The sequence below is a fragment of the Lissotriton vulgaris genome, chromosome 2_1 (genome assembly GCF_964263255.1).
Source record: "Lissotriton vulgaris chromosome 2_1, aLisVul1.2, whole genome shotgun sequence".
NCBI classification, from domain to species: domain Eukaryota; kingdom Metazoa; phylum Chordata; class Amphibia; order Caudata; family Salamandridae; genus Lissotriton; species Lissotriton vulgaris.
The window spans coordinates 1,645,785,430-1,645,800,426 of NC_141687.1; the positions used below are offsets into that span (position 1 = coordinate 1,645,785,430).

Below are 14,997 nucleotides of genomic sequence, written 5' to 3' on the forward strand. Positions count from 1 at the left end.
AGGAGCAGCGGGGACAGTGATGGTGGGGAAGGCAGCAACAGAAAAACTTTTTTAAAGTTGAGTGGGATGTGAAGGGGCAGTGAAAACAATTGATGAGGTTGGTAGGGAGCAACACAGAGTGTTGGGGGAGAGCAATGCTGAGGGGGAGAGCAAGGAAACCCTTGCACTCTTTGAAGTGCTGTAAGAAAAAGTGTATGGCAGTTCCCCGATATTGAGCCATGTAAGGATACAAGTCATCCAATCAAAAGGATTCTAAGCTCTGGGGGGGAGGTGGAGGCGGGCCAAGCAAATGAGAATGACAAGAAAGTCAACAAATAGTAAGCAAAGGGCTGAACCAAAGACTTAAAAAGAAATTAAAAAGTAGTTCTGTTTTCAGGAGGTTCAAGATGGCCTTCATCAGAACATTTTGTGAAGCCACTAGTTGGTGGGGGGGCTTATTTGCTGTGTCCTGTGTGCAAAACAGAGGCATACATTTTCAGGTGTTAAGTTTCCTACAATAAGATAACACTTGAAGCTATTTGGCACAAATTCAAAGATGTCTACTCTACCGTCTCCTACATTCAGAGATCTGGTGAGGAGTTCGGTCAGAGCCCGGGGAGTTGGTATGTATACCAAGCAGTTTCACAAAGTAGTTTGTGAGTCAGCTGATGTCTTTCATATCCCTAACTCACCAAGTTGGAATGCCCCTCCAGATTCACATATGTTGTTTTGAAACACCCAGATTTAGTCAGTTTGATGAAATGAGACAGGTCTCCAAAAAGGCTGATTTGCATATAGCCATTGCCTGACCTAGGGTGGTGTGGAGAGCAAAAAAACGATGGATTTAGGCCCAGATCTTTGTACTGGGGTGAATGTAAGACATTGTTCTGCATTCTGTCCATCAACTGTGTTTTTTGCAATTTTCACCCGAGTGGGCTGGGTTTGCTCAGACGTGAATCCCAGGCTCTCCACATCACTGGAGTCAAGCTATCCAGGCTGAAGAAGGCTGATAGCCAGAAACTGGTCCTTGGATGCTTGATTCCGGTCTAGGAAAGACATGGCTTGGTAGTTCGGGCTGGACTGTTCCCATGAGGCACAGGGTCAAGGCTGATTTGCATATAGCCATTGTCTCACCTAGGGTGGTGTGGAGTGCAAAAAACGATGGATTTAGGCCCAGATCTTTGTACTGGGGTGAATGTAAGACATTGTTCTGCATTCTGTCCATCAACTGGGTTTTTTGCACCTCCAAAAAGTGTGGCCATGCCCCTTCAAAGTCGTGAAAGTTGATCTTTCCAGGGGTAGTGACTACCATCAGCAGAGCGGTTATGTTATAGGCATTTGCCTAGTGCACAATCTACAGCTGGTTTGGCATTGCAATGCTTTTGGTAGTTAAGGGTGACTTACCAAACAGTTCCAAAGTTTCCATCACTGAGACGCGTCTGATACAGTATGTGAATATGCTTTACCAGTAGCGTCAATGGGTTAAAGCTATATGTTGAAGCCAACAGGTCTTTAAGGGTCATTTGTCTTTACACTGTGTTAAAGCTTATAGAACGGTACTTTCCTATATGTAATCTCAAGTTACCATTATCGCCAGGGGGTAACCACCCCTAAAACTCTTGCCTAAGCCTCAGTGTAGAAGATTTGCATTTGAGAATGCTTGCAATGCCATCTTACGACGGTTTGTATATTGTTTTGCTAACTGTAATTTTGTATAGATCTGTAATTTTATGGCTGTATGCCACCAGTTGCATTGTGAGAAAGCATGCAGAATATGATAGTGATGCACTGGTTATTGTAGCAAGTCAGTGGTAAAGACCATAGGCCTGATTGGTTAATTAGAAACCGTTATGTCAGAGGACATAAGTCTAATCTTTTTATTATGAAAATATACAACAAATATAGTAGGCTGCCTTATGTATTGGAAAAACCAATGTTAAAGCTAATAGGCCTTCACCCATTTTCCTATCTGCAACATAACAAATACACAATCTTAACAAGCATGTAAAAAAAATTTAAGAATAAATGCGAAGTGAAAGGGTCTCATAAATTTGCATCCAACACTAGTAGAGCTGACTAATTTATTGAGAAAATAATGTTAAAGCCAATAAGCCGTAAAGGGTGGATTGTTATTACGCTGTATTAAAGCCTGTAGACAGGTGTTGCGTTACATGTATTCTCACAGATTGATGTAATAAGCAAGGGTTTTGGTTTCATTCTCTGGATACCCCCTCCGACAAACCCTGTGGCTGGAAAAATCTGCACTTGTTATCCCTTTTATGAGAAGTTGAATATTTATTTGCCAACTGTGGGTTGCCTTGTGATATATGTAGCAGTTAAACCTCTGCAGAAGAAACCCTTACCTGACCCCACCACGCTTTCCAACCTTCGCCCCATTTCACTACTCCCCCTACTGTTTAAATTGACTGAAGCTGCAGTCAATAAACAGTTGACAAAGCATCTAGAGGAAAACCACCTTTTCCACCCCAACCAAGCTGGTTTTAGGGCAAAACACTCCACAGAGTCAGCCCTCCTACACACTGTAGAGACCCTCAAGATGGCTTTGGACCACGGGAAAAAGGCCGTCCTGATCCTGCTTGACCTGTCGGCGGCCTTTGACACGGTCTCACACGCAGTGTTAATTGGCCGCCTGACAGAGTCAGGACTATCAGGTACCGCCCTCGAATGGCTGAAAAACTTTCTAAGCCAAAGGAGACAAGTTACCGTGCTAGGAAACTACTGCTCGGATGAAAAAGCGATAAAAACAGGGGTTCCGCAGGGCTCAAGCCTGAGCCCTGTGTTGTTCAACCTCTATATGACCCCCCTGATAGAACTTATCACATCCTTCAACATCAGCACGATATCTTACGCTGACGACACCCAGCTTATCCTAGTATTGGATAATAACTCCTCCAAAGCAGAGGAAAACTTACAAAACTGTCTGACGGCTACATTTGACTGGATGCGATCAAACCACCTCAAATGCAATTCAGGAAAAACTGAAATCCTCCCTTTCGGTCAAAACAACTCCTTTTCCCCCTCAAATTGGTGGCCTCAAGACGCCGAAATTCCCCCCAATACCATCACGTCGGCCCGTAACCTAGGGATAAGGTTCGATGAAGCACTATCCTTCAAGCAACAAGCAGGTACTGTGGCAGGGTCCTGTTTCAACATCATTAAAAGTCTCAGAAGATTCTTTGACCTTCTTCCCCTAACAGCCAGAAAGACTGTTGCAGTAGCCCTCATTACATCCCGCTTAGACTACTGCAACAGCATCTATGCAGGCACAAACAGAGCTGTTCTGCACAAATTGCAGATGGCTCAAAATGCCGCCGCTCGCCTGGTGCTACGGCTACCCAGGAAATCATCTGCCTCAAAAGCACTCAAAACCCTGCACTGGTTACCCATCCACAAAAGAGTGCTTTTTAAAATCCTGCTCATCACTTTCAGAGCCTACCACCAGTCAGGACCTACATACCTGTCCCAAAGGTTTGTAAGATACACTCCCCCTCGATCACTCAGATCATCCAACCTCAACCTACTTGCAGTTCCCAGATTCAGACTAACCACAAAAGGCGGAAAATCCATCGGAGTACTGGGAGCCAGGGCCTGGAACAAGCTCCCACCACAGATGCGCCTGATACAGTCAGAAAAACTGTTCCGGAAAATGCTCAAAACTTGGATTTTCAATACCGAAGACTCATCCTGCTTAGCTTTAATCTAATTCCTTTTCTTCACCTATAGACCATGCTCTATCATTAGGATCCACCCCAGCAGCTGCCCTATTTTTCTTCTCTGTTGAGACAGCGATGTCTAGCGCCAAGATGCTCCCTGGAGTGTAAGCGCGCTTTAGAAAAACCCATTCACATTCACATTCACATGTGCAGAATTCAGTAAGTGTGAAATGATTATGATAAAGGCTGTAGGACCGAATTGTTTTTTGGAAACATTTGTCAGCTGCCACAGGCGTGCTCTATTTATTATGAAACATTACAACAAAGGCAGTAGGCCTGACGTATTCATTGTGAAAAATATGTGTTAAAGCCAATAGGTGGATTCTCAATGCACTGTATTAAAGGTTGTAGACTTATATTTTGCAGCATGAAGCTCGCAGATAACCACAGTACGCAAGTGTTTAAGTATGGGTTACCCCCTCTTACAACACTTGGGATTGAAGAGTAGCAATGTAGTAATTATTCGTAAGCCAGGTGGTATATTGTTTTGCCAATCGTAATTTTGTATATATTTGTACATTTATGATTTTATGACAGATGGTTGGCAGCTTATGTGCAATGCAGGAGGTCTCAGTTCATTATGATGACAGACCAAGGAGGAAGGCTATAGGCATGATTGGTTCATTGGGAAATGTAATGACAGATGCCCAGGATTTAATCTATTTATTATAAATATTTACAACAAAGGTAGTAGACCTGAATACATTATTGTGAAATACATTTATGAAAGTCAATAGACCACTAAGGGTGGCTTGTTATGAAACTGTTTTTGAGGCGGTCAACTGGCATTTTGTTGCATGGAATCTCACACGTGAACTTAGCAATGGTTTTGCTGTTGGTTACTCTCTCAGATATAAAGGGGCGTAGCTTGGTCAGTAAGATTGGGGGTGGGGGTGAGCATCAGATTTACGGGTCATCACGCTAGCATACAATGTTAAAATATATTATATGACAATCGAGGCACATGAGAGTGGCTTTAGAGGCAGTGGAAAGGGAGAGGAACACAGATTAATAGGAGTACTAAATGAAAGTACACACTATATTTTGTAAAAAAAACATTTTTGGGACCTTCAAAACCGAGATGAGAGTGTGTGTGTATGAACAAATCACAGGTGAAATCTGACACTTCACCGTACCAGAATGAAAGCACTGGTATCCAATTATTCAAGTGAAAATAATTTTTTTAGGAGGGGGTGTAACACCCCAAACGCCCCCGCTCCCATTGCCACGCCCCTGTAGATAAACCCTTGCGGTAGAAGACTAGTGCTGTGACAATCGTTTTAAGACTTCTTTCTTAAGAGGGGTTGTATATAGTTTTTCCAACTGTAATTTTATAAATCATTAGGAAAAGTTATGTCAGATGCTGTAAGTCTGATCTGTTATTATGGAAAATTATAGTAATATTAGTACTTCTGGCTTATATTTTGTGAAAATCATATGGAAAACTAATATGCCTTTGAGAGATGTTAAAGCCTGTAGACAGTTTTCTTTGTTACATGGAATCGCACAGATTAATGGGATAGGCAAGGATTTTAGCGTTGGGTGCTTCGTTTGGCATTCCCTAGGGGTTGAGCATTGGCACTGTGGTGCCGGGAGGTCTAGCAGGTGTGGCGTCTGGGCCACTGCAAATACATAAACAAACTGTATATGAATACACATACATACAGAGTCTTTGTGTCAGCCCTCTTCTGTCTGACTGCCATTCACATTCTGCTTCTGCACTTGACAGCCCACTGCTTCGGGCACAGAGTAAACACAATTCTGCAATTGGCTCTGTTGCCCTGTGAGTGGTGGCTTTTTGCCTGATCAGATGTGCATAGTCGCCTGAAAACGAATGTGCTCTGAGGCTTTGGCAGCTGGGCCAGTCATTTAGTTTTCCATGTTTTCCTTTTATTGGTCCCCTTCTATTTATTTTCTTCTTTTTTTTTTAGTTTTTTAGCATCCTGCAGCTCTACAGATAATTCTTTAGGGCTACTAACTTCAATGTATTCTTCTCATGTCTTGCATATGTTAACATTGTGTGTTTATTGCAAACAGAATGGGTGAATGCAAGTAAGAGCCACTCGATGGATGAAGGAAGGTTCATATATGGACTCAGTCACTGATCCTTGTATTGGTGCAAGGATGGGTGACAGAGTCCACGGATGCTCACTTATTGCGAGTCTAAATGTATCTGTCACGAAAGAAGCGCTTTCAGTTATGAGGTAGAACCATCTGAATTGCTAATGCTCGTTTTATGTATGTTACTCCAACTGGCTCGAATGGATGAACTCAACATTTATCACATACATTCGTTTTTTATCTTTAAATCAAAGTGTATAGGAATGTAATTTGTGGTTCCTATTGAATAGAGAAGTATCCCACAATTATACTATTCCTTTTGAAGTGTGATGTCACTCCTAGCATTCTCAACAAACACTTTAATGGAGACTCCTGCATGGAAACCATTAGTGTTTGGTTCAAACATTATCTTGATCAAAAGCCTCAAATATTCGTCCTGTGGGCTCAAACTTCTCAGAGGACATTCGGAACTGGAAACAGCACCCGTGATACGAGAGGGGGAGAATGGGAAAGGACTCACTCAAGGTACTACTAGTTCCAAAATTCCAGAGAAGGAGGCAGAAAACAAACTGCGGCTCACAACCGACAATCACAGCAGAGGAAGTGACAGCGGGTGAGTCATGTAGAGGTCATGGCCACCCCACGCACTTCCTGTAAGAAAAAACAGAGACCTACTGCTTAGACTAAACTGGAGTTCAGGCTAAAACAAACAGAATGGGGAGGGGAAATGATATTTATAACGTGCGACAGTTGCAAACTGTTGCTCGGTTACTGGAAGGGAAGATTGCAGGAAAAGCCAGTGGAATGGCTTGTCAGGAACTCAGAGATTTCCTAAGAGGCCAGTAAGGCTAAGCCGAGTGTCATATCAGGAAGAGAGACTAGCCCAGGAGCCTCCAACCTTTACTGTAGTGAGAGCTACTTCTGATCAGTGAAAATCATCTGAGAGCTAAGCAAATCGTACATTGTTAGCAGACACCCCCATGCCCAGTTTAATTGACTTTAAGCCTAATGTCCATAGAGCCAAATGCTATGGTGTGAACAAAATACTTTGACTAGTGGGACTATGAAAGGGCTGCCATCCATGTGTGTCAGTGAGAGTGTGGTCTTCGGGGATGTATGAACATATGTGCGTGTGAGTGGGATATATGTGTTCAGGTGAGTGAGAGACTGTGTTGTATGTTCTTGAGGTACAGGAGATACCTTTCGCCATATGTGGCCCCATTACATGTATAACACAAATAGGAAAAACTTTAAGTGCAGAAACATTTTCTGCAAAAATGTTTGGAATATAGAACATTTTTCCGCACTTTGAATGTCTCCAACTTATAATAATGGCTGTATTTTTCACTTATAAATATGGCACTGTATCGAGAAAATTAAACTGAAGTCTTAACTTTGTTTATATGGATTCCATAGAACTCATCATTTCAATTTTCCCCCTTTTCGAAGAGTCAAATTTACAAACACCAAGCATCTTGCTCCCAGTGTCCTGGAGCCATGGTGCCATATTTATAACAAAAAAATACATTTGTTTAAATGGGAAGAATCTTAAGTGAATAAACATGCTCCATTAAAGATTAAGACGTATTTAGCTTAATTGAAAGTGGAGAAAGATATTAATATAGCCTTATAGCCCGCCGTAGCGGGCTATACCGGCTATTAAAGGCCAGCTGAATTGTTAAAGGCCTGAGCCGAAAGCGAGGGACTTTAACGAGACAGCAGGACTTTAATTGCCGGTATAGCCCTGCTACAAAGGGCTATAAGGCTATTAGAACATTCTGCCAGTAGAGGGCAGAATGTTCTAAAAAATTAAACAAAGGGTTCTCAAAGCTCGAGGGGATATAAATGCCCTCGAGCTTCGAGAAGCCTTTGTAGAACATTGGAATGTTGCTCTGTGGGCCTTTACCGGCCCGTAGAAGCAGGGAGCACTCCATTGTCTGCAATGGAGCTCCCAACATTCCAATGTTCTAATACTTAATGTTTCATAGGAAATGTTTTCTTCACTTTAAATTGCTTCCATTTGAAAACAAGCATTTAAAATGCAACGGTTTCGCCTTTTGATAAAACCATATATAAAGCACAAATGATAATAGTGGAAAACTGGTTTGTTTTGATCATATTAAAATCTTTGTTCCATCACACTTCACAACTATAAAAATGTGCCTCATTTGAGCTTTCCTTGCTGCTAGTGTATTGTGAAATAATTGTACAGTCAATTTACAGATACTTAAATCTTGTTGTAAGTTAGGAAAAAAAGGGGCACCCTACCGTCTTTCCTTTCATACTCCCTATACCATAGCAATATTGTGACATAGGTCACTTTATAAAATCTTTTCACTTTGCAGTCATAAGATGAAAGTAAAAATCAATATCCCTTTTACAAAAATGAGAAGCATGTTGTCAGAAGACATAACCTGACATGTGACCCCTATCTTTGAACGCTTTGAAAATGCAACAAGATAAAAACTAAATGTAAAGGCATGTCTATCGTTCATTCACTTTCGGAACTCCGGCATGCTGTAACACCACCCTGACGGCTATGCTAGCAGAGAATCTTCTCCCTAAAGAAAGTGCTGTGGAACTCGCTATCAACCTATCAACCACTGGAACAAAGTAGGTACTGGTACCTGTTGCTTCATAAAAGAGCCAATACTCTACCATACGAAGTAAAAAGCCTATGCAGAAGTGTGTCCGCCCTGCCAGTCAAATTAAAGGAGGACAGGTAATCGTCACCTGACAGTACCTACCCAGTTAACGTGCTATGATAGGATCCCGGTCTATAACGCCGACATTGAGTATAATGACGACTAATAAATAGTTGAACTTGCGGCGAAATTCCGTCTCTAAACGAAGGTACCACACTGCCCTCTGCAAGAAACATTCAACAGGCCAGCGTGCAGCCAAAGCCCCATCTTAAAAGAGATCACGTTGTGGTGTTTGCGTCACACGCACAATAATCTTTTTCTTAGAATTGCGTGGATATGTCCGGTTGCACAGGCTACAGAAACAAAAAAAATTCAAACCGCATGTTTCCGTTACGGTCTAGTTCTGGCTGCCATGCACATCGCCTACAAATAACAAAATGAGACTCATGTTATTGAGCTCATCTCGAAAGGTCATGACACTTACTGACTTAAAAAGGCGCTAGGCCAGCAAGGTCTCTACGACTCCAATTACAGCAACAAAGTCCACACCACCCCTTTTTACCTTATTTATCTTTCACCACAGCGCATACACCAGACTGCACACCCCTAATTACGGATTAAAGTTCACAGCTCCGTAGGACATATTTCACATTCTGCACGGTTTTACTGCAGGACTTCATGAATCTCCCTTCGCCTTACCAAACCCGTTGAAGTTAGATTGTTAAAACACTCACAATGGATTATTTCCTTTTGGATAGCCGCACTACGTCATGGTAGTGTTCTTAACAGCCTGCATTCCAGTTCTAACATTTTACTGCACACATGGCTGCGCTACATTACATTTCTCTGACACATGCAATAAAAAGATCTAACTTCAGTTCGACGTGCTTATGTATTTTTTAAACACAAACGAAGCACTGCAGCTGTCACCATGGGGACAGAATAATTGATCGTGTAAAGACGCCCGCTAGGTTATGGCAGAGGGTGGCCTATGGCAGTCTGCTTTCCAAATCGGGTCGTCAAAACTCTCCTTGGCCTGTGTTTTCCAAATATATTTGACTACACCCGGTTGATAGAAGGACTTTTCACGTAAACGTACGATTACCGTGTAATTTAAGAGTTCAAACTTCCCTCCTTTGTGTTCTCATCCCATGCATCACATAGTGGCCACTACTTAATTTATTTTTATTTTTGAATTCTGGATTCCCTCCACGTTCTTATGCTTGCGTTGTGAATGAGCTATTTTTCTTCCTCAACTGTTAATTAGGCTTGTTCCGCGTGTAACTATGTATTTATAGCCCTCGGGATATGAATGTCTAACGAAAGACAATTACACTATAAAACAGAAAGCCAGTTTTCAAGTCAACAACTTCAAATAACAAAAAACTATGTCAAGAATGCCCATAATACAAGCATCTAACCGAGAAGCGTTTAAACTTCTACTATGCAGCATGTGCCCGAGTTCAACAAAATGGCTTTAGGTAAACAAGTCAGGTCCCAGGCCGGCAGCCAATCACAGCGCAGCCCGGGAATGACGTCACGGGGGTGTCCCGGGCCGGCAGCCAATCACAGCGCGGCCCGGGGAATGACGTCACGGGGGTGTCCCGGGCCGGCAACCAATCACAGTGTGGCCCGGGACACACGGCATCAAGGGGCGGGACTTAAAAAAAAGAGTCAGAAACGCCCACGATTCGCGTTCTGACCGGGAGAAAGTGATTGACGCTGATGTCTTCCAATGGCTAGCCTCCATTTACGGAGCTAGCCAATGGAAGACAGAGGCGGAACCAAAGCTCCATATCTAGGACAGAAGATTTCGCCCTGGGCGGAGCAACTGCTACGCAGTTGCTACGGCCAGGTCGAAACCTAAAAATTACTATTTTTCAGTTACAAAACTTGGCAGTGTCTACTGACCACTAGGAGCATAAGCCATTTGAATTGGGAGAAAATTAAAATTAAAAGTTGATAACTTAGGTAACATTTACTTTACATTTTCTCCCATTCAAAAGCATTCAGAAACATAAATGTTATTCTCACGCTACAATATTTACTTCACAAGAATAATAATACATTATGTGTAACCTTAGGTATATGTATGCGCGACAAAATGTACACAAGACCCCGGGTTCTCTTTCTTATTAAATATTTTTAAACTTTTAAAGAATTATTTACTTATATAACTTTTTGGTAATTTTATTAGTATAGGATCTAACATTTAAATGATTTTGTGTTTTCCTGGAGCCTGATGATTTTAATTGTGCTTTTATGATCTGTATTTAATAGATCGAATAAAGATTTTGTTGATTGACTGACTCCACAAGAACATTTATTTAAGAATCAAATACTTCAGTGCTTCAGTTTTTCACCTCTGTGACCCTGCCTGGCCCATACATCCTTCTGAGCAATGCTCATTATAAGGCTCAGCTATCTGCAGCTTGATGATAATAATGTAAAGTAAACACAGCCTTACCTTAAGCTGCCGTCGGCCGTTGGCCGCCGCGAGCACTACCTCGCTGGTGCTGCGAACGTCCAACAGCCGACGTGGCCTCCCCCACACCGCGGAACCGCAGCACTGCCGCGAAATAACGGCTGCAGCTAAGGTGTTATCCTTAACGAGAAAAAAATGACCCTGTGCTTGCTTAAAAATGAACTCAAGGCTGCAAGCTACTTTGAAGGTGTCTGGGCGCTACGGGTAGCTCACTATCCACTGGTTGGAGACACCTGGCCTAGCTTGTGCTGACAAGGCTTAGCCAGCTACAGCCACGTTAGGCAAAATCCCTAATTAGCTAATTGACACCTTCTTCCAAGCTGGATGTGAGCATATGCTTTGTTAGATGGGCGTGACTCCTTAGTCGGATAAGTTCACATCACCAGTCTGCTGGAGGTCGCCTCAGTTGGCAAAGGTGTGTTTCACTTGGCGTGAGTGCCACTAACAATTTATTGGAGGGTCCCCTTTGGTGGCTAAAGATTTCTCCAATGGTTGGAGCTCCCGCTCACTTGGCTGGACCGGCCCTTCAGGTGACTAAAATGGCTCCTTACTTTGTTGGAGTACAAACAAGGCTAGCAAGTTACTTACTCCTCCCCAGAACAAACATTCTTGCATAGATAGATATGTGTATGAAATTTTAAGCGTTTTTACTCAAAGTTCATAGTGCTTTGGTTGACCCCATCACCTCTTCAACTGGTTATAACGAAAAGGAGAAGATGGCCTCGTATGACACACCTGTTCATTTCAGTAAAATATTTTGAGATTAAGGTATTAAAGCACACAGTGTTCACCATTTCTTTAGCGAGGCTTGCCTATGTCGTCACTCAAAAATTATCCATCACATGACACACTGGAATACAAACCAAAAAAAGGGTCTGTCAATACAAAGGTTTGCTAACAATGAAACAAACCGGAAGGCAATTCAGTCAACTACGTTGCTAACCCAACCAACTGAGGAGACAAACCGACCCAAGGAATAAACAGAAAAAAACGAATGAGAATCCAAGTAAACCAACAATTGAGGAGAACTACCCAATGAAGGGACAGCCTAATCAACTGAGAAAAAAACAACAAAAGGAAGAAACTATGCGAGGAGACAGCATAAGCAACTGGGAAGAAAACTATTGAGTCAACTCTCCAAATTAGAAGACATCTAAACCAACTGAGAAGAGAAAGCAAACAACTGCAGAGAAAACAAAATTGAAGACACTAACAGCTAAGCCAAACCAATTGAAATGACAACACTATCTAAGGAGACAGAACAAAAACATGAGAAGACAACTACAATAAGAAAACTGAATAAATGAGAAGACAGTTAAATCGGCTAAGTAGACAATATAACAAACAAAGACAAGCATTTGCATACAATAGGTCTCGCATTTGCGAGAGTTTAAGCGATTAGCATTGTAAATGACAATGCCTTTTATTTATCGGTTTTGATAATTAACACATAATTAAAAGGCATTGTCATTTATAATGCCAATAGCTCAAACTCTTGTAAATGCGAGACCTATTTCACTTTAAAGAAGCGGACACCATTGTCAAGGGCTGCTTGGAAAGTGAAAGCGCGCATGGCGGACTGAATGTTGCAGGAAAGCATGTTGTGCCTGCAGTAGGAGAAACTCATTAAAGAAAATAGTGCTTACCGACTACGTAAGACATACCGTGTAACAACAGAAGTAAAAGGGCCAGTCCTCATGGAAGGTTACAAATTAAGACAAGGCAGTACTAAGGAGGAACTAACAAGCCTATTAACAAATCAGAAGCCTGTATTTACAAAGGACAATGACACAAGCCAATGAAAAATATGGGCGGAGCTTTAAGTCCATAAGCAAATACAGCCTGCCTCGCAGAGCAGCAAATGCTCTGCCCAGGCTCGGCCAAAAAACAGTTAAGAAGCAACTCATGCAACTCTAGCAACTGAGATGACAGATGACCAAGTCAGTAGGATACTCAAGCAAAGACACAATAGAACCAGCTAAGGGAACAAGTAAGCCTGAGTAAACAACCAACTCAACCGATGAGACAACTCAAACAATTGAAGCAGCATCCTATCAGAGGAGACATGACAAGCAAAATCCCCAAATCAACTGAAGAGACAGTGCAACAGAAAGAAAATGATATTCAACCAACTGGGTGAAAGTTCAGATCTATGTGAATTGGACAAATGCTAAACTCAAGAATGGTATTACCAAGACATCTTACCAAAATGGGTTGCATATTAGTAATTATCTTATTCATGACTCGAAAATAGAGAAAACAGTTGCCATAATGTTTTGTTATATTAAGTTTCTTTTTTATCGCCTTTCCTCAGTTTTTTGGGGGAAAAGTAGTACTTTGACCACCCCCAATCTTTCTCATTGTTTTGGTGGTTTTTCAATCTTTTTTTTAAGAGGCAAACCCCCAGAATTCACAAACACCAGCCTCAGCCTCGTCAAGAAATATCTACTGGCCAGAACCATGTATCGTTAAGACAGTCAGGTCTCCAGTTGCTTTGAGGAGTAGGAAAGGAGTTCTCTTAAAGTTTTATATATCCTGAGCTTAACACCCATGACCTCTTACCATAGCTGATGCCTTGGGAGGAAATGGTCAGCGACCCAGAGACGCAGCGTGGCGAGTATTCCAGGTCCAAGTCTCCAAAGATCAAAGTAAGAGTGGACTCCTCGGCCACCCTGATGTGCCACTCACAGCGTGTGCTATTCGGGTAGGTGCCCGGGTAATTCCTGGAGGCCAGCGTCCCACTTTCAAGCCCTACCATGGTGGGCCCACACCCATCCCCTGCAAAGGAAAAATAAGGGAACGTGAAAGAGCGTACTCCTGGTTTACAGCTAGATAAGACGGAGGGTTCGAACACCGAATATGACAAGAGATAGCCATAGAGCCAGGATTAAAAAGCATTGGCAAAGCCAATGTGTCTCCTCTATGTGAGAGCCCTTGGCTTTGCCAATGAGTTTTACCAATGTTGAACAACAGCATGGCTGCTATTCAGCATGGTTGAAAGTTAGTGGCATAGAGGAGATTGGCGTGGAGTGAACTGGAGTGGTATAGATTAGAGCGAAGTGTCGTTGACTGGAATGGAGTAGAGTGGAGTAGAATAGAGTGTCGTAGCTTAGAGTGTCCTGAAGTCAAGTGGTGGAGAGTCTCCTCGAGTGGAGTAGTGGCGTAGAGTAGAGTGAAGTGGTGTAGAGTGGCATAGTTTAAAATGGCGTAATGTGGAGCAGAGGGCTGAAGAGTGGAGTAGTGTCATAGACTGGAGTTGAGTAGCGTGTCATAGAGTAGAGTGTCGCACAGTGGAGTGTCGTAGAGTGGCATAGGCTCTATGCCACTATGCCAGTGGCATAGTGGCATAAAGTGGAGCAGAGTAATGTACAGTGGAGTTTCGTAGAGCGGCATAGAGTAGAGTGGAACAGAGTAGAGTGTCATGAAGTGGCATATAACGGAGTAGTATTGTGGAGTGGAGTAGTATTGTGGAGTGAAGTAGAGTAATATTGTGGAGTGGAGTAGTGTCATAGATTGGAGTGGCCTAGATTGGTGTGATGTGGTTTAGAATGTCGTAGAGTGTCATAGAGAGGAGTGGGGTAGAGTGTAGTGGCATATAGTTGAGTGTTACAGACTGGCACAGAGTAGAGAAAAGCAGAGTAGAGTATAGTAGAGTGGAGCGTGTACAGTGGAGTTCCGCAGAGTAGAGTTGAGTGTTGTGATGTAGAGTGGAGTGGCATAGAGTGGAGTTAAAGTGGCATTGAGTGGCGTTGAATGGAGTAGTATAGCATGGACTGTCAGAGTGGAGTGGAGTGTCAAGGAATGGCTTAGAGTGAAGTGGCTAGAAGCGGCGTAAAATTGCTTAGAGTGTCAGAGAGTGGAGTAAGGTATAGTATTGTGTAGTAGAGTGTCTTACAGTGGAGAGGTGTAGAGTGGAGTATGCATAGTGTAGTGCAGCATTGCCATTACAGCAAACACATATTCAATTGAAATGACCATTAAGTTTGCACAGACAAACAGTTTCACTGATAAAATTATACAACACACAAATGATAACTCAGCATCAACGTGTGCATTTATTTTGATCTGATTAAAGTATTCCTTTCCACCACAC

General features: G+C 42.5%; 1 protein-coding gene across 1 annotated transcript in view; it reads right to left on the reverse strand.

Moving 5' to 3' along the window:
* Positions 1 to 14,997, reverse strand: part of LOC147733006 (discoidin, CUB and LCCL domain-containing protein 1-like) — a 250,679-nt gene that overhangs the window by 169,612 nt on the left and 66,070 nt on the right. The window contains exon 2 of the mRNA XM_086957563.1: positions 13,467 to 13,682. Coding sequence (XP_086813689.1) covers positions 13,467 to 13,682 — 216 coding nt within the window. The remainder of the gene's footprint in view (positions 1 to 13,466; positions 13,683 to 14,997) is intronic.